This window comes from Ptychodera flava, chromosome 15 (genome assembly GCF_041260155.1).
Source record: "Ptychodera flava strain L36383 chromosome 15, AS_Pfla_20210202, whole genome shotgun sequence".
Classification (NCBI taxonomy): Eukaryota; Metazoa; Hemichordata; class Enteropneusta; family Ptychoderidae; genus Ptychodera; species Ptychodera flava.
Window position 1 is genome coordinate 35,353,427 of NC_091942.1, and position 20,772 is coordinate 35,374,198.

Consider the following 20,772-nt stretch of genomic DNA (forward strand, 5'->3'; position numbering starts at 1 on the left):
TAAATACATCAAAACAATAAATTTTCATCAATTTGAATGCAGTTTCTGACATCCTACAGCACAATTGTATGTTTTACTGTAATTTGTGTAAAGATGATGAGTTCACTAGCAGTACAAGTATTTCCATTTGAAATGATCATCTTGAGATTTCAATGCTGTTTTGTTAGCGACAAATGAGACCTATTCACTTTCTACATCTGGCTGAAAGGAATCACAGACAACACTATTGATGGGTCTGTGATGGCAGAGACACACTTACAAATCAGATCAGTTGTAACTGTTAATACTTGCAAATTTTGATGTATCAACATTTCTGTACACAGTCTTAGAATGGGTTGTCATATAGCCAAATACTTTTTCTCTTGAAAATTACTGGAAATCTTTCGAGAAATTAGTACAAATTACTCGACAATACACAAGTACAGTCCTGACATCATAGTATGAGTTCAAACTAATGACAGTGGGATATGATGCAGTCTAGTTTACCACAGAACTACCAGTACAAAGCAGAGAACTTTGGCGAATTCGTGGCAAGTAAGTTCTGATTTATAGTTCTTCATCTGGTAAATTGTGATAGTGTCAAGAACTCAAATATTGCATCATTGATTTGATTCCACCATCACTGATTGTATAATGTGATTATGATGTAAATGTATTTCCATTTTGTTTTGATTGTTGAGAATGCAACGGTAAAATGCAATGTTACCGACTTGTTGTTAGTCCATTAGAATTCAAACATGCATCTTTACACAGGAACGAAGAGCTGGGTTTGGTTTATGCAGAAAACTGATCATTATCCTGTAAATTTTACAAAACCTGACAGAAATATTTGTCCCATGAAAAAAAACTGCACCGTTGTGAAAAGGAGATATTGCAATTTGTTAGTTTTTGTCTTTCAACAGAGAAACCTCAACATTTATATGTACTAATCAGCTTTTAATAGTCGCGCCAGCGGCTGACTGACTACGCATGCGCTTATTCATAATACTATGCGAGCAACCGGAAGTGTACCCTTCTTTCATGGGCGCCGCCATGTTTTTTTTTTTGAGTACTCGTAAATAAACAAAAACGAAACAAAATACTATTATATAACATGCCTTTTATAAAAAATACCTCTTTTATTAGCCAGTAAATGTTATTATGCACCTTGTTTGGATACAAAATATCGTTAATATAGATGATGGGAGAAAACTGTCGTGCATATGAACGGGGGGCATACGCAAAGAATGCTGGGATTGAATTATAGAAGAGCGCCCCCTGTGTCAAAAATTAGATTCAAAAATTGCCAGTTTTTAGACGGAACGCTATAGTTTTCAGCTTGCAAGTGGAAGGTGGGCAGTGCGGTTACCATTGCAATGATAATGATTGCATAATACGTCCCTTGTTTATCGCAATTGGCTATTATCATTGTAAAAATTGCCAATTTTTGTCCAAAATTTTTACACGCTACAGAAAATCTATACCTGCCCTGCTGCAGGGTTTGACGTCGTGTACGTACGTGAACCGCTTTCATCAGAGGGAAACTGGGCATAGTTGTCATATAAACGTTTATGACGTAACAATTACAGTTTATCATGAATCAATACAAATAACATTGCCAATTTTTAATAACCCCGGCGCGACACCAAGGGCTGAGCCCTATATAATATTATTTTTGACACATATTCATGAAAGTTATCACAATGCCACATCAGTGCTTTCGGCTTTTCCATACAGCGTACGGTAAAATAGTGAACTGAGAAAATCTGAGGCCAGTTATTAGCCACCCTGAGATAACAGTTTTCATATTCATGAATGTTTTCTCTCCCCTCTAATACATCAGGATTATTGTGTGGATCATAACAAACAAATTTTTCAATCCCCACGGGTCAGAATAGCCCACTGAATGATGAACTTTCAACTCCTACAAGCCAGACCATACAGCTGAACAATGAACTACCTTCAGATGCAAATGTCTGTTCAGACTATTTATTGACAAATCACACAGACAACTGTTTCATCATAAACCTTGCAGTATTATTACCAATTTCACATCTACAAATATCTACATCTCATGATGCCATGAACTCATGTTTGAATTTTTAATAAATAATTTAAAATGCATTAGAACATGACAATCACATCTGGCAAATCACATTTGAACTTGAACCTATATCAGTCAGTGAGATACTACTTTAATTCTTTCACTCTTTTCATCACAGTCATGGAGCTTCATACACTTGAAGAACTACCCTAACATTTTCAGTACAATAGAAGGTGAACTGCAATAATTTAAGATTGTAATCTTACATATTCACAGACTGCAATATGTCTTCAAAAAGATACAATGACTTTGCCTACTCAAGCGACATGCTTTCTGTTTTCACCCGTTCACCATCATGGCTTAGCCCAACCCCAAGTGTGGCCCTATATACAGGAAATTGGTGAAAAGGTCAACAAACTATTTTATAACACACCTCATCCATTATTATCATAACTTGTCAATCTATGCTCCTATGGGATGTGTCATTTTGACGCTGATACATGCAATGAGCCAGTTACTGGTTAAAAATTTTGGAACTGTTTACTGATTGGGTAACAGTTCAAACAACTAACACCTGGACAAGCTTGAAAGTGCCATCTAAACATAGGCACAGTCTAGAACACAAATACAAAGACGGTGGGGATGTCTGCAACTAAGATGTGTGACAGCTGAGAAATTCCTTTTTTTTTGAGTAATGACAATGGATGGGATGTGTATGTCCTATACTTGGGTAAAAGTGTGTGAGTTACCCTACAACAGTTTCTTTCCCCCGACCTTTGACCTAAAGGTAGTATAATTGGAGGGGGGGGCACGTAAGTGATGCAGTCCCTCAGGGAAAATCAATGTATGTTGTTACCTTGAAGATCAGTCAATATGTGTATAGTATTACATTTTCACAGGCCAACCCCACTTTCACATGACACCACCATCAATCTGTTGTACCCAATTTTGAGCTTCATTTTCCTTGAACAGTCTCTCCTTTACAAATGTAGTGTACATTGCATAGTTACAGACAATGACCACTGGGCAGTGTATAGGAACTAATAAGATACAGATTCTTTGATTAGATATTTTGAGACTTTATCAACGTCAACAGTCATCCATCAATATTAAACCAGTACATTCATGTATTATTTTCCCATTTTTGAAGATACTTGTACAATGTTGCAAACAAGAGGACACTACCCTACATACCTACTAAAAATTGAACCCTATGGAAGAATGGTATGTCCATGTCATGATAAAACCATGTTGTAATCTACAAGCATTCTTTCCTTTCACTGTTGAATCTTGTAAGACGAATAAAAACCTGCCTGTCCTCTCTACTGCAGCAGTTGCGTGTGATCAGGAAAAATCTCAAATTGCAGCTCTTCGGTACAAAATGTTGATTTCAGTGAATGTTAAGATAATGATTTGTCCCTTTCAGAGTGATCATTATTGTTTGAGTACTGTCAGAGTATTGTTTTGTTTCAAATATTGTAGAAAACGAAGACTTTGAAAGAAGTCACATTATATCAATGTTTAACTTGACACGCTGCTCTGTCCGACTGCTAGTTGTATCAAAGGTGTTTGCTTGCATTTTTGAAAGACTGGTATCACGTCTTCTTCTGGTTACCGTTTTTTGTCAGATGCATATATTGAAAGAATGGCATCTGTGCTGCCAGCTCCTAGTAAAACCTAGTGTAAAGGGAAAAAAAAAATTTTAATTAAAGGAACTGAGCAGACTAGCAGCATATTCTCAAGTTAGATAAAACCAAGTGCAAAGTTTATAAACTATACTTCAATGCAACTTTTACAGCTGATTTCATGATAAAAGTTATCATTCATTACAAATGACTGATTAAAAATGTCTCATACAATGACAGGAACAAAAAACTGTACATGTATAGAGCTGCATTTGTAACAATCTATGACATCAGAAATTGCCTTTGGACACTGACAGTAGAGGTTGTTATTAACTTGCTGCTTACAGGAAAGGACATAACACACACACCATCAGAAACAATCTGTTTAAATCACAGTTTCTTGAAGGCCGGCCAATGATATGTCCCCCGTTATTGTGGAGTTCATTTTAAACTTAGCTTTGGTGACTAAATAGCAATTCTTTTGAAATTGTCTGTAAACACCTTTTCATAATTAATATTTTCATTGCAGACCACTCTGCAAGTCTTTCAATAGTTGTTATGTTAGTAATGTTGATTCAACATAATCAAATTCTGGTAGAAGCTTTTTTCATGGATTTCTAGAAATGAAGTGAACTATGGTTTCTACAGTCACAAAACTATCATCATGAACTATTCATAGCATTGTTATTGTACCAGTAGACTTTGCATCTTACCCTGTGTGGATGGAAGGCCATACAACTGATAGGTCCTATGCGCTGTCCCATGAACCCATCATGGTATTTGATAGTACTTAAATTGTCACCTGCTAAACTATATACACTGATGAGTTGATTGGCTGAACCACTGAAAGTGAACCAGTAACAAATGCCTCATTTAATACGTTGTCATTTCAAATAATGTAAGTCTTTCTTCCAAAAATATCACAAAGGATTGAGGTTTTATGTCATTACAGATATCACCAATCTCCCTTAATTCTCCACAAAAAAATGTATTTTTCCAATGTTTTCTCAAAAACTTTCAAAGAATTGCACAGCCTAACACAAGTGCATAATGCACAAGGGAGATTTTGAATCAAAGCCACCTTGTTGAATGTCTGTACTACCATGCTAAAACTTCGGCCTGTTCATGAACTTCTAACGCCATGAGACTCTGAATTGTGCTGATTGTGTTGACAGATTCTGTAAATCTAGGATCCCAAAACCTAACATCGCCTGCCACACTGTCAAGGAAAACAAAGGGAAGATATGCTTAACAGGCAGAACTTACTACATAAACTGGTCAGTACTGTGTTCAAGTACAAGAACATTTTACACATTTCTGAATCAATATTTGGTGCTTCTTCTACTGTAACAGGGTAAATGCTACAGATAGCATAGGTTATCAGTGATTCATTGAATCTTGTAAGAGACAGCAGACAAATGTAAAATATTTAGGTGGAGGAAGTTACATATGAAGAATAGAAGCCTGATTTAACTGCAAGGAAGCAAAGTGAATCTTGTTTGCTAAGAGTTACACCTTGATTGAAATTGTGATTTTCACAGAGCATAAATGAAAGACCAGACAGGATTACATGGCATTAAGCATTAATTTTCCAGGTACTTTTGACTTTCCCAGTTGTAATGCTTCTGAATGTGAAAGGCACACTGGTCTAGACTTTTGCTTCATAGAGCCTGGTGGAAAGTTGACAGAGTTGAGGGACTTTTTGATGTCCTTCATGCTGTATGGTACACTGCATGAATAATGTTGATCTCTTTCTATCATATTCTATTTCTTCTGTTTGATCCATACCATTATATTGATGATATCATATATCAACATCCATACAGACCACATCCTTTTAAGGCAATTCAAACTTACCTAGCACTGATAATATTGCCATCACCACCTTTCTGTAAATGAACTTTAGCTACCCAGCCTTGATGCTCTCGTAGCGTCATCACTCGACTGTTGAAAAAAAGAAATGTAACACAAATTAGTAACTTGACTGGTGGGATATGATGAAGTTTTCAACGCATGCATTTGAAAGAGTCAACATAGTTGTTGTCATATCGAAGTGTGGAGAACTTCAGAATGTCAAAAACCTGTGGTGCTGTTTGAACATACACAGTCTCACTATAACAAGTCCATGTTTAGTCAGTACATACCATTCCTGAGGAGCAAGTCTTCTGTCATACAATCTGACAGACCCATCTCCACATCCTGCTATTAGAAGTGATCTTCCAACAGAATCACAGGCTAAACTAGTTACACAACTATCAGCTCCTGTCGGAATATCCTGTTGAGAAAATAGAGAGGGAAGACCACATCAAATATGAACTGAAAGTAAAAATGACTGTTTTGGCACTCAAAAACGTTTTCTGAGCATGAACTGTTGTGAGTCAAATATTTGTAACAAGTAACTACCAGTACAAAACTACCTGGCTGTCTGATGCATGAAACTTCTAACTTTTTTGCTCAGTTTACTGTGAGTTTACAGTGATAAATTCACTTCTATTTTCTCTGGTACTTCCCCTTTCAACTATCTAGTAAACAAAACATCCACATCAAGAGGATATGTGCCAAATATTAAACATTACATGAGTCTCTCTAGTAAAGACATATGCCTTTGTAATTCCCAGTTAACAAACAAGTTATATTTAGTGCCTGGTATGTTTTTGCTTTACACTATCCTTTATCAAATTGACCTTAAAAATAACGTAACATGCAGACTGTTGTATGACAAGATAGTGTGAAAAAGTTTTGAGCACAGAACGAACTGTAATACTAAATAATTTCTCATATTTTCTCAACATGTATGCTGAAATTAATTCTTCACACACTCATGCTACAGAACTTAACCCTTTCACCACCATGGTTTGTCCCAAATCCATTGTTTTCTAAGGTAAAGTTGGACCTGTATACAGGGAACTGGGGGTGAAAGGGTTAAAGCAATACTTTATCCCATACCTGAAGTCTCACTTCTCTCTGTGTATCCCATACTCTGATGATCCTGACATCACCAGAAGCAAGCAGCATACCAGACTCTTGTTCCCAGTCTACCACCAAACCTGAACCTGTGTACATGAACAAAATGTTAGGAGTTTAGTAAAGGCTTGCCAGTCATACATTTTGTAAAGATAATGGATAGAAAGTTTTCAACTTTTCCTCCAACTTTCCACAAGAACTTCCATGGTCATGGTCAGTTTTGGTTAGAGGAAAATTAACCTACAATTTACCATGTTTTTGAAATTCCAAATGCTAGCTATGCTCTTTGTTTAATCCATGCAGAAATATTTATATTTCTGATTGTGGCAAAAGCAAGACGCTGAAATCAATTATTCGACTGGCTTCATGTGAGTCAAAAAAGCAGAGACCAGAAGAGTATTGTGAAAAGCTGAGTGTCAGAAAAGTTGTACCAAAAGGCATATTGTACTGTATCTGTGAATTTTCTTTTTCCGTTTTATAAGAAAACCTGCTACAAAACTATTCTTATCCATCTAATTATCTTTGCCGGCTATTGATTGAGATAATATTGATTTGTTTACTCTTACCTCTCGTTGATGGCAGCATATCAGTGAGTGCCTGCCATGCAGTCACTAACTCTACAGGTTTACCATTCTCCCCAGAATAGTTTCTCCAGATTCTCACAGCACCATCATCTGAATGCAAAGAAACAGACAATCTGGCATAGAGGTACTCCATTGATTGTGTGAAAGGACAATAAGCTTCAAAATAAACAGCGTAATGTGAAAATTTCTACTCTGTGGCAAAGCATCATGCTTTGAATAATAGCAATCCAACAAACAAACATTCTTTTTCATAGGAAAACACTTTATAAAGGGATGTGTCACAGAGACTTTATAGAAAACAAAAGGATATCAAACAGGTGTCTCATGAGGGACATTTTGAAGTTACTTGACAGTCTTCAAATGTTGTCCCTTCTTGTGTCTTTATCCCTATTCCAACGCACCAGACAAATCAGTATGAGCATTCTTTGATCAATAGAAACAGTTGCTCCTATCAATGGTTAACTACAGAGTAAAACCATACATGTATTGGTGCAAGTGTAATATTCCGTGGATCTGTACACTGAACATGGAATGTGTTTTAAGAATCCGCTGACAAATTTTCAGATTTATCTTCCCTCTTGTTAGAAGATTGCCACAGCTCAGATTTCTATCATTTGTCATCATATAACAATGACCTATTCAAGAATCCTACCTGATCCAGTCAGAAGCAGTGACATGTCATGTGAGTTCATGAAATCCATGGATGTGATCTTGTTTGGCTTGACATTCCCATTGTAAAAATAATTCAACCTCGCACCCTGCTCCCAGTTCCACGTACTGAAATGTCAAGGACCAATATGCAAATTAATCATGTGAAATCAAAACTGCCGCAGCATCTGTAGATAATGCAGCTCACATCCATCTGATCAAGTTTGTTGTCCGCAACTGTATTGTTTGGAAATGAATAAACAGTCATCCTATATGGGACTTTCTGAATTTATGATGCAACTGACATCACCATGTCTACAACAGTTGGAATTGCACATTCCTGTTGCATTAGGCATGAGCGTGGTTGCTGCTCACAACATGAGTTGAACTTACTACTGTGTGCTAAAACCCTACTATTATCCATCATGTCAGTTGGCGACAGCAATCCTCAGAAAAAGTCACATTTTAAAACACGGTGTCAACTGCTGCCTCTAATGATATGTCTTGATTTGCTTTATTGTTAATGCAGCAAATTTGTGATCATCAATTCTCCCAAGAATCCATAGTACCGTACTCATCCGAGTATAAGCCCCTGCTCGTGTATAAGCCCCCCTACTGATTTTAGAGGATTTTAGAAAATGCATTACATCCGTGTATAAGCCCCTACCCTAGTGTAACTCAAATACAGAAAGGTTAGGAGAGTATATTTGGTCATTTAACTTGGTAAAATTAATTTTAGATAATAAAGAAACCATTAAAAGATGTTTAAACAATGGGAAACTGGAGTTCCCTTGACAATATCGTAAGGAAAATGACACGTTTTTCCAGTACTATCTTGATTCTTTGACCCTAACTCACCCCCGTCGCTTAAATAGAATAGTCTCACTCACGTCCGCCATTGTTTATTTCATTCACGGCCACGATGTTTTCATGCTTGAAACACTATTAGTGCAAGATGCGAGGTATAATGATATTCAAATATGCAGATTACATTAATGAGCATTGTTTCGGTATTGAAATTCTATGCTAATGACCCTTAATCAATGTGGAATATTCATGTACCTCGGATCTTGCATTGTATATTGAAACATGCAGTTTCTTTTGTTTGAAGCAATTATCCTTTCATTTGTGAAGACTTTTCACGGTGACTATTACAATTTTCACTGCTATGTTGTTGTTTTCACAAGATGTAGACAGTTTGATATTGGAATATTGAGTTGCCTTTCCGTGTGGGCAATGCATGCCTGTTCACATTACTGTTGATCAGCAGCATACATGACGTCTTTGTTTCAAGTTTGGGTTTTTTTTTCGACGCTGAAATTTCACCAAAATGTCACTTCTTTATTCAGAGATTGTACAATCAATTTCTTTGGATGTGTAAGTCGATTTTGAAAGCGATAGAAAGATCGAGTGGTGTTGAAAAAAATCGTGCATAAAATTAGCATAAATTAAGCGCCCATGCCAGATAACATGGGGTTGCTCGAGTATAAGCCCCTCCCCTAGTTTTAACAGCTGTTTAGTGTTGCCGAACCGGGGCTTATACTCGGACGAGTACGGTATTCTATCAAATAGAAATGTGAAACTAGTAACGAACACTGCTAACTGTACGACAAGGTCCAGGAAAGGTCTGTCCTCACACAATGTACATAAGTGTGAGAAGATACAATATACATGTTCAATACTCACCTTATATTCTATCTTAGAACATTCAAGTATACACTAGAAAGGAATGTGTCACAGATATTTGTTTGAATGTGTACTTCTTCATAATCAAGAAATGCTGCCTCCCCCATGGAATTACACATTTGTACTCACCTAATGCCTTCCCTGTCAGCAACCACCAGGTGTGGTTCATAGGCATTGAACCTGACTGCAACGGGAACACTTTGGTTTTTATTAATAAATATTTGGTCATCAAGCCTGTTGAATGCTGAAAGTATGAAACAAAAAAAGATAATTTCAATTAACATATTTCTTTGACACTAAAATAGTACCGGTAATGTTTCCGGCTAAATCAACATACAATAAATATCAACTATTCACTGCTATGTTCTACTGGAATGTGTTTGATGCACTAGACTATGTGGAGGTTTAATTATTTGTGGTAACAGTCAGACAGACAGCGAGACATACAGACAGAAACAGACACACACACACACACACACACTTCAATGAAAAAAACTGAAACCTACATGCTTTCTTTTGTTGTTCCTTTACTTCTTTCCTCATCCTAGTATTCCTGATAAACCTCCATTCTCTCTCATGGTGCAGAGTACTCTCTGGGTCAATTTCCTCCGGCATCTGAGGGAAAAGTTCAAACAATCAAGTATTTGTATTATCAGTGATAAAAGGCTGAATTGACAGTGGCCAGGAAAAGTCAAACTTTTTTTGTTGAATGCTCAAGAATGTAAATTGTAGGTTCTTTATAAATGGGTCAGTGATTTAGGACGACACTTTAGTTTCACCTCAAAGTTTGTAAAGCCACAGTGCTAAGGCACAACTAGCAAGGGATGAGTGAAATAATTAATCTGATGGTAAAATATGGTAAAACTCTTTTGATACACAGGTACATCAAATTGTCTCTTCACTACTGCAGTATATTGTATCTGTATACTTTTTGCTGGTCTATTCAACTCATTTACCAGAAATTCATCACCCTTGAAATATACACATATTAAATGCAGCCAACTCGGGAAATATCTAGACCATAAAAGGCGAAAGATGATAGATGTCTGTGAGTTTACCTTCATCACTGATTGTGCAAAGTATTTACAACTCCACTGAGCAAACTCAGTTTCTATCACAATCCTCTTGGTTGATAACGCTTCCTCTGCTTCTTCGTAAGTCTGTCAAATTCACAAAAAAAGACCATCTCACATTGAGAAAGTTTCTTTCAACATTACTGCAGCTTGGTATAAAAGGATTGAACTTTTATTTTACTGCAGTAAAAGACAACCATGCTGAGTATTGTTGGAACAATTATTTCACGATGCAGTTTTTGACAGCCTAAAGTCACTTGTGCTTGCGTCCTGCTGCACATGCATGGAAAATTGCAATAACATAGTGAAAGATAGAACATTTATTTTGTAGGTCTATACAATTGTCAGCTTTAATATATTGTCAAATATCTTTTTAATGTGATAATCTGACTTCAATGTCATTAAACGTACCATGCATAGTATTGAAAGGTGAACTTGAGCTCTACTTAAATGATAATGATCAGTTGCTTACATATTATGATAACTATAATGCATGATTTGTTCTAAGCCTATGCACTATGACGTTTTAAAAATTTTGTGGGCTAATCAAGAAAGCAGTTCTGTTTCAAGTAGGAGTTCGGTGGCACGTCTACTTGGTTTGACATTTGGAAATATTCACCCCAAGCATTGCACTCACCACACTAGGGCCTTTATCAAACAGTTTCCGTGATCTCTGAAACTGATGTGAGTGTGTTGGGAATTGTGCTCCTATAGGTGCTGGGTTCTGAGGTCTTGCCGGTGGTGGCTGTTCACCAGGCTTTAGGGCTACAGGTCTGGCTATCTCATGCGGAATGGCCATTTTATCATTGGGAGGAGAATCACTGAAAATATACATGGCAAGAAAAAGGGAACAATATTATACTTGTCAAAATTGACCACAATAGGTGAATTAAAAAAAATCTGCTTTTCACACACAAATACCTAAAAAGTATTTTCAATAAACCACTTGTTTTCTTTGTCCAAATATTGGAAAAAATGGCCTTAAAGTACTACAGCCTTCAAACGGTGACAATGGTTTTGCTCTGTATGTTAATACAGTGGAATGGAATATTTTTAGAGACTCTGACATTTGGAAAAGACAATAGCCAAATTAGGAAATGCCAAATACAATATTCAGGTTTTTTGGGCTATCCTTGGTCATATATGCCCATGTTTTGACATTAAAGAATACTTCAAAACAAAAAAAAAAGAGAAGAGAGGGATTCTTACTCGAGGTATGCACTGCCAAGTTGTCGATTTGTAGGACTACTTGGAGCAGAATATATTTTTCTACTTTCTTTCACCCTCTGTGGCTTAGCAGTTATTGAAGCCTGAAATGTGAGAAAGTTGAGCGTGTATGGTTTTTGTGAGAGTTATGATGGTAATTATCAGTTAATATTTTCTGTTGATAGAAACCTTTACCTTCATAACTTGGCAAGGACTTGTGTAAAATGAAACCTAAAAAGACGTATTATTATGAATGATATAATCAATTACTGAGTGAATACAATGATTTCTTAAGTACTGGATTCTCATTATGATGGTCCTTATACACTACAAGTTCATAAACAGTTTATCATGTGATGTGATATAGACCATGCAATATCAAAATATGCAGATATTGACCCAAACTTACAACTACTAGGTATACTTATGAATAAATGAGGAAAGCTTTGAATTTATGTACCAATGCACATCTCATAAAATTGATGTAGTTGATTCATTTTCACAGTTTTGTACTCTCTTTCACAATGATTGCATTGTTATCGCTTAAATTCTTTGATTAAAGTTTGAATGCAAATGTGCCTAGGTAAAAAAATAAGTTTTCCAAGGTGTTTAACAAACCTTTAGATTTATTGCACCAACTATTTTGACAGCCAGATCCCTGACCTCTGGATGGGGGTCATTTGCAAGCTGCAGGATGCCCTTCCAGACTTGTGCATAGACGTTACCATAGGACGGTGCCCAGAGTGATGTGAGGGAAGCCCCTGATGGTACCCGTCTTATTTTATCTGGTGAAAACAGCACTGGAGCTTGTGGAAGCAGCAAGTCACCGCTACCACCACTGCTGCTGTGACTACCAGCTGAACTACCACTGCCTAGTGGTGACAAGGGACCTGAAACATAGAGTCCATGATGAACTGTAGGGTCAATGGCACGATATCAACTTGAAATAAATGGGTAAGACATTCTAAATCTCTATCAAGTGCAGCAAGACAACTGTTTATTCATAAATAATTCAAGCTAAGGCAGTTTGTATTTAGAACTTGATAAGCAAGCCTTATTTTACTGTGGTTAACTTTGTTTCAAAACAGAAGAAACTATTTCTGAATGGCCAGATTTATCATCAGAGCTAGTGAGAAGTTTATTCTTAAGAACATTTCTGTCAAAATGTGGACAATGATTATTCATACAAAATGTCAAAGACACAGAGAAATTTCAAAGTGTTACATGCCTGAACAGACCACAAGACAGGGGAAAATGTGTGCATTGATGCAAGCATCCACATGTCAAAAACAACAAACTTCATAGTAAACTGTGAGTAAATTTAATATAAAACAACATGCTCTCTAGTGTTTATTTTAAAATATGTACCAATCTTTGCCAAGCATCATACCATTCACGCTTGTAGCATTTCTAACGCTTGCATGGTTACAAATATGGCAAATTTCGTTGTGAAGTATGTTATTTTTAAGAAGTGCTAAAGAAATTTCAAATAAACAGAGCTACAAGGCATCGTTTTGATGGGGTGGGAGTAGGGGGATGGGGGAGATGGAACTTATGGCTGTTCAACTTCAATATTTTTTGTCAGATGAATTGTTTATATCTTCCTATACTTTCCATCTACACACAAATAGCTGGTCATAAGGCGTTAAGAATTCTGTACAAACTTATCAAAGATTGCTCAAACTGTTTTATGCAGTAGTAACTATCTCTGTTTCGGTTTGTGCACAACATCTCTTGATGATGAATAAATATCTAAGAATCAACAGATATTTGGAACACAGAAAACATCTTTCAAATACACCTTTGCCACCAACCTGTAATAGCAAGGTCACAGATTTTTTTACAGCAAATATTTTGGCGATGATGTTCAAAGTCTTTCATCAGATACTTTTCAATTCTATTACAATCCCAAATTGATTTCATAATGACGAGAGATGAACTCTACAGTGATAAAAGAGCAAACTCTACAGCTGATGCAGAGAGATGATACAAACCATGACAACAAGGAAGAGAAGGCGACAGTCGTCAAGGCAACGTTACTGCACTAGAGTTGTTAGTTAATACAGCACAAACAGGTGAGACAAAACAAAAGAACCAAACACCATGAGAGAGAGAGAATGCATCTAACACAGGGCTTGTAAAAAAATCACCAGCAAGACTATCGGCAAGGAAATCATTGGTACTGCCCATAGGGAGCTCTACTTTGAGACTCTGCCCGCCCTGGCAGAAGAGCAAGCTGAAAGCCCCAAGAACGGTCAGTACAAACTTAGGCATGTGACTTTTCAAACATTCATTATTAAGCCCTGGCTGATGATCATCTACAAAGGAACAGAAGAGAAAAGAACAGAAACCCACAATCAAAACTACTAGCTGGAATGAAACTTCTATGAGAGAAAGAGTTATAGTTTGCAGGGTGATAATCTGCGTTGAAACAAAGCATGTGAAATGCAGCAGCAAACTGTTTGGGTAAAAAGACAAAGAGAAACTCTAGGATGATTAGTATCTATAAGGCGGGTGAACAGGTTATGTTAGTACAAAACTTGCAGCATACTGTAGCTGTGTTCTACAACCTACATCAGGTGAGGGTTGGAGGGTTATCTAGGTACAGTACAAATGAATCCTTCACTTCGACTGGAAGGAATTTGCTGGGTTCAAAATTGTGGAGTTTCGATGACAGTTACAAATCTGTCAATAAAGAGAAATCGATAAACGCCCCAATTAAATAATGTATGGAGAACATGCTTCAGAAGATGAACCCAACAAATTTAAATTCCAGAGATGTGGGATAATCTCTACAACATCTTTAGATTGGAAAACTTTATTTGAAATACTACAGGTAAAGAAACAAAAGTCTGTATTTTGTGACACAGGAATCTTTCTACTGTGAAAAGATGTCGAATCTTTGACAAGAGTGCCAAGGAATCAAATTCATGCAAATTCTATAAAGAATATGCTTTATACAAGCAGACAAGCATACACACAAACTGTGCAGTATGCAACAGTATGCAATTCAAAGCCAGGAAACGATAGAGATCAACAGATAGAACTAGCCAGGTTTGAGGGCGCTACATAGATGCCTAAGGAACAGTCAACAAGCATGAATAATTTATATGGTTGTTGGCTGGTTTCTGAATTTTTGCATTGAAACAAAATGTTCAGAAAAGATAGGTCAAATTAAAAGAGGAAAGTAACTTTTGAAAAATTTCCTTTTCTGGTTTTCTGAATGTTTTATAGCTGCATAAACAACAAACTTGCATTTTTATCTTAGTTGTGATGTCTTCCCAACTACACTTTCTGCTGGAAAACAAAATTTGAAACTTGTGTGAGCTGTACGGAGAGCCTGTTGTAACTCACTGTACATAATGATATCTATGATAATTCCTTGATTTAAGTACTGATAGTTTGTGACGTCATCTTTTTGACACACAGATAAAACCTTGACAGAACACGCTTGTTGAGTGATCAGTTGACATCAACCTAGGGTTAGGGATTTTAAGACCAAGATTTTACTCTCACCATTGAGTAGGTTACTACTGCTATGGCTAATGGGTAATGTGGAGTTGACACGACGCAGAGACGCCGACGAAGCTCTTCGACTTCCACCACCATGATGATAACCTATATCACCATCTCAAAGATGGCAGAGAAATGTTAGCACAACATAAATCCAAACACTTTGTCATCACACAATAATGAGAGAGAATTGAGGGTATAAGAAGACTGACAGTACAGTTGAGGAATTTCACAGAGACAAGGGAGTGCGTTGGTTACATTGAAGGGTATGATGACATAAAAAGTAGACAGTGGTATAGAATAGCCACAATGAAAATTTTTTCCATGCAAATATGGCCATCTTTAAAAACCCATGAGTCTGATCTGTAGTAATATATCAAAGTCGACAATTATGTGTACAGAACAAAAATTTGTGAGGTAGGAATACTTGACGTCTACATACCTACGTAAAAACCATCTGGGCTGTGTGTATCTTGCTGTCTTTTCTGTTCATCTTCCATCCATTGCATAGATATCATTACAAAATGGCTTTCAAATTGACATACAAATTCATGCAATGCTACAGCCAATTCCTGTTTGCATAATACACACAGACAAAGTCCCATGAGTCTTGGGAGAGTAAGTCTTTCATTCTAACATTCAAATTATCAATATATTGGTCTTTGCATTTCCAAATACTCAGTCAAAATATTGTCTGATGTAAGGGATATGAAAGCATATTTCACAATCAGTGAAAACAACTTAACACAAATTCTCAAATGATTTCACTGATGTAGAATGTGCGTTGGAGACATCAGACTCTCAACTTTCACACATACATTTCAGTCAAACACACGTGGGGACTCATTTTGAAATTCATGGAGCAATAAAGTTTTTAACCTACTTATTTTTGAGAAAATCGAAATTTCATTTGTACTCCATAGAGTTACGATGGGGATGGCAGCGATTTTGAATTTCAAATATTGGTCTATCAAAGGAAACTTGTCTCTCTGCAAAAATACCACAAATGATCACATCTGCACAATGACCTCTGGAGTTTTTGTTTTCTGTTTCAAAAGGGAGGGTTTCAAGTGCACTTACTGGAAGTTTGAGGGAAACTTCAGCCTCTCCATTTCTATGCACATACTACCGCGGTACATACCTTAAAGTAAATATAACTTACAAGAACAGTTAAATTAATCATCTGATCAGTAGTACATTCATTCTTGTGAGCCAGTATGAACAAATTTGCAAGAAACACCACAAATGATCACTTAATACATGTGTATGATCATTAATGTTAGTTTCATGGCAATAAATTTTGCTATGTATGTATCTGTCCACTAAAATGCACATGAAAGCCTGCAGTATTTTCTTACCTTTCTGACGATTGGACTCCCATCAAGAGTGACATTTAGGAGCGTCAACCCCACATTGTGGTCTATGTTGTTGGCATGGTCTGTCCTTTCTGTACAGTTACCAATAAATGTACCAAGGGCCAACACTGCTGCTGCTCTGACCTGAAATGAAGCAAATTTGTCCCCCTCTAGGATTCAATATTATGCTCTCATATGGATGGGAATACAGAGGACTGTTCTAATCACAGGAAAAACAGGAACATTGCAGTAGAAGTGTCGCCATCTAGAGTTCAATATTATGTACCGGTACTCACATGGATGGAAGTACAATGACCCATTCTAATGACAGACAATACTGGCATCATTCAGGATCATCAGGAAATTCATGTCATGTCTCACTGTTTTGGCATTAGAAATATTCCAGTTTGACCGACAGATACACTGTATGGAAAAGTCTAGATTCAATGTTTACACAATCTCTATAATTTACCACTGTCACAAAGTGGCATCTGACATCATGGATGGAAATCATGTCATGGGGGAGTATACTTTCATTTTCATACTTATACTCATTAACATTTGGTATGCACCGAGATAATCTATCAGGACTATTCAGCTGGAGTAATATAAACTAGCTATTTCTCAAAGTTCACAGGGTTTATGATGAAGTACTTATGACCCTATGCCAGCAAGTCCGTGAAGACTCCCTACAGCCCCTGGTTCACACTGCAAAGATTCAAATCTGTTACCTAGACTGATGTGCCCTAAATGCTCTAGCCAGGCCAGACCAACCCCAAATCCTTAGCATACCAAGTCTCACTGGCTAAGCCAGCTAACTGAGAAACCACTGAGGAGAGGACTCCACTGTGTAGCAAATGAGAGACTGTGTGAGAGTCTAGTCATAATGATATACTGTGTAGCCAATGAGAGACTGTGCTAGAGTCTAGTCATAATGATATGCAAATGTTGCAAATCAGCGTAATACCAGTCAGCATTTATTTATTTATTCACTTAGACATTTTTTGACCGATTTTTGAAAACATTAAAATTTTCATAAACCCTGGAACAGGTAATAATTGTAAAGTACTTTCAGGTACAAAGTTTGACAAAACAACATTATTTCTGTCATAATTTGCAATGCTGATGTACAATATTTTGACTCACCTCTGGTAAGTGATCTGATAGCAGGACATAGAGTTTTTCATGTGCACTGTCTCTGACACCACACCACCTAGCTGCATCAAAGTTTGTCCATATCCTAGCTAGACACAATGCCAACCATTGCCTCAACAGATGATGCGAGTCTGACAACTGATCAAGGCAGATTGCAATCATGTTGCCTTGTAAACACGCTTCCTGTGAAGGCAAATTAAAACTATTATGGTTACTGCATTCGGTTGGTCTTGTCCTCAGATATTACTACCATGGCTCTTCACAAAGAATATAATGTGTACATATGAAATAGGTTGAAATTACAGGTTACACTAATAAATACATACACATGGAAATCACTCCTATAGAAGTGGGAACAATATTTGCCAGATGGGGTTATTCAAACACTCATGAAGTACCTTCAGTGCCCAAAAAGATGTAGCTCTCCCATGTCAAAAGTTATTCTTCTTTTGCAAACAGTTTGAAACTGTCCTTACCTTGTCAATGACAAACTGACAAATTTTGGACAACAACTAACCAATTAATTGGCCTGTCAATAACTGATTTTCATGTGTTATAGAGGGAACAAATTTCACGTCAAAAGAAAGGTACAATGTCATTAATATACCTCTATCACAACAATATTTTCAAAGTTTACTGTTTAGATTTGATGTTCACATAGAATTAAATAACAGTACTCTAGTCACCTACATGTGAATATCAACAGGGAACAGCTACAGAATATTACATGGTGACAGAGTTACCAATGGACAAAAGTAATTCAAGCTCAGAAAACATATCTTAAAATCTTACCTGTCCATTTGGATAATTGTGAACTATCATTGCAAGTACAAACCCAGCCATTGTTCTGTGTTCAGCCTGCAAAACAATAGAGTGTAGACACCTTTATCAGAGCTTATAGCCATGTAACAGCACGTCTTTTTCAAGTATAAACACTAAATTTTAGTGTGACACATTTCTCATAATTCCTCTTGAATATTATAAAAATAGTTTGCATTACCATGAACTATCCAAATTATTCCCAATTAACACCACAAAGTACCGTAACCGTACATTTCAATTTCTAACCAAGAATGAGTACTCACTGGCATGTATGGATCAGCTAACACAGACAGGAAGTATTTATGACCATTGTCTTTCACCAGATCAGCTTGGCAAGACTGAAGAGGCAAAAATATCATCTGGTAAATACATCATCATCTATGTTAATCTTTTACATGGACATTGTAATAATTGACTATTCACAATTTTTGCCACCGTTATCTATCAAGTTCTTCTCTCATCCATAAAGGGTTTTAGACCTTGTGTAAACCCCTCCCCTTCACTTGGCCACCTATCCATGGTAACTTGCCAACTATTTAAAAAAAATTCAGACGCTTTGTGTACACAGCAAAACATGATATGACTTGGGGACCACACTCACGGGCAAAAAATAATTTACTTTTGTACATATTTCTTTCATTGTCTCCATTCTAAGATTTCAACTGCAAACACTTTTTCTGCTCACCACACACTAATGTTAAGGTATGTGCTTATTGTGCATATGAAAGCTTATTATATCTTTTGCTCTAATAGCAAGCACTTACACTGTCCACAGCAAGTATCTTGGCCCATATAAACACCAACAATGGCCTGAGTTCTCTGGCTGAACTCTGAAGTAGCTTCAAGACATATGGGAATATACCTACTGACAGTGCCTACAATCCAATAAATGTACAATTATTTACTTGCATGTTTCTGTACACACACAGAGCATAAGTTGGTACAAAATGAATGTCAGAAATCATAGAGATGTTATACAACCAATCAGATAAGCAGTGATGCTTTCAAAAATATCCATGGCACTCATTTCTGAATAGACATAACACATTATACACACATGCACCCAATTGTTTCAAGCTTTACAAAGTAAGACAAATGTTCTTTAAAAGTGTCATATTTTAAGCTTCAGTGATTCAAATTTTCAATTTGCAATGAAAATCAAATATTTAATTTGTGATGAAAATCAAATTTTAAGTACAGCTGATAGAGAATTTCAGAAGCCCTGATACACACAATGTATGCTGTAAGACAAAATAGCACTTTGAAATCAACAAGATACGTTGTTCCTCAAATTGCCATATGTGAACTTGTCCAGTGATTCAAATTTTCAATTTATGATGACCACCAAACTTTCAATGAAAGCTGATAGAGGATTGCAGAAGCCATATACACAGAATCTGTTGAAGTCGTTTCATGTTTCAAATACTTAGGTTCATTTCTAGATGAAAAACTCACATTTGATGAAAATACTGACTATGTAGCGAAAAAGTCCCAACAAAGATTATACCTTCTCAGGAAACTCAAATCGTTCAATGTGAGTCAAAATATCTTACAAATGGTGTACAGATCCCTCATTGAGAGTGTTTTAACCTATAATATCATTTTGTGGTATGGATATTTGACTGTCAAAAACAGAAGTAAGCTTTCTCGTACTGTGAGGATGGCAGAAAAAATTATTGGCTGTCGTCAAAATTTCCTTGTAAACCTTTACCAGCTGGCAGTGAAAAGGAAAGCGCAGAATATTGTCAATGATTCTGATCACCCTCTCCATGGTTACTTCCTGAAACTCCCGTCAGGAGACGTTTTCGGGTTCCTCGTGCAAAGAAAAACCTCTTCAAAAGTCATTTCTTCCATCAGCAGTTTCAATTTTAAACTCAAACTCGATGTAGTTGTTTTAAACCTCCAGTTGGTCCTTTGTTGTTTCCGTCTGTGTTTCAATTTTTGTATCTATGTCGCTACCTTGTGTGTGTTTTTAAGCATTTCAATGTGTAATAGCGTCCCTTTTTATAGAATGCTTTTGCTAGTTGTACTATTTTAATTTGTATATGATGAGCCTGACGGCAAATTTCTACATTTATTGTGGATAATAAAGTAATTGAATTGAATTGAATTGAATTG

The 20,772-nt window shown here is 36.6% G+C and overlaps 1 protein-coding gene across 5 annotated transcripts in view; it reads right to left on the reverse strand.

Moving 5' to 3' along the window:
* Window positions 1–1,954: 1,954 nt before the first annotated feature.
* Window positions 1,955–20,772, reverse strand: part of LOC139152012 (regulatory-associated protein of mTOR-like) — a 42,260-nt gene continuing 23,442 nt past the window's right edge. For 2 of the 5 annotated variants that reach the window (XM_070725094.1, XM_070725093.1), the window contains exons 12-32: window positions 19,419–19,529; window positions 18,918–18,992; window positions 18,625–18,690; window positions 17,824–18,015; window positions 16,681–16,821; window positions 15,765–15,894; window positions 15,326–15,439; window positions 12,428–12,699; window positions 11,813–11,913; window positions 11,241–11,424; window positions 10,589–10,690; window positions 10,037–10,145; window positions 9,660–9,774; window positions 7,849–7,973; window positions 7,179–7,286; window positions 6,595–6,701; window positions 5,793–5,923; window positions 5,506–5,592; window positions 4,751–4,867; window positions 4,362–4,491; window positions 1,955–3,700 (exon numbers count right to left, since the gene is read on the reverse strand). In XM_070725094.1, the coding sequence (XP_070581195.1) occupies window positions 3,635–3,700; window positions 4,362–4,491; window positions 4,751–4,867; window positions 5,506–5,592; window positions 5,793–5,923; window positions 6,595–6,701; window positions 7,179–7,286; window positions 7,849–7,973; window positions 9,660–9,774; window positions 10,037–10,145; window positions 10,589–10,690; window positions 11,241–11,424; window positions 11,813–11,913; window positions 12,428–12,699; window positions 15,326–15,439; window positions 15,765–15,894; window positions 16,681–16,821; window positions 17,824–18,015; window positions 18,625–18,690; window positions 18,918–18,992; window positions 19,419–19,529 (2,583 nt within the window). In that variant the 3' untranslated portion in view covers window positions 1,955–3,634. The remainder of the gene's footprint in view (window positions 3,701–4,361; window positions 4,492–4,750; window positions 4,868–5,505; window positions 5,593–5,792; window positions 5,924–6,594; window positions 6,702–7,178; window positions 7,287–7,848; window positions 7,974–9,659; window positions 9,775–10,036; window positions 10,146–10,588; window positions 10,691–11,240; window positions 11,425–11,812; window positions 11,914–12,427; window positions 12,700–15,325; window positions 15,440–15,764; window positions 15,895–16,680; window positions 16,822–17,823; window positions 18,016–18,624; window positions 18,691–18,917; window positions 18,993–19,418; window positions 19,530–20,772) is intronic. The other 3 variants (XM_070725097.1, XM_070725096.1, XM_070725095.1) reach the window with 2 other exon arrangements.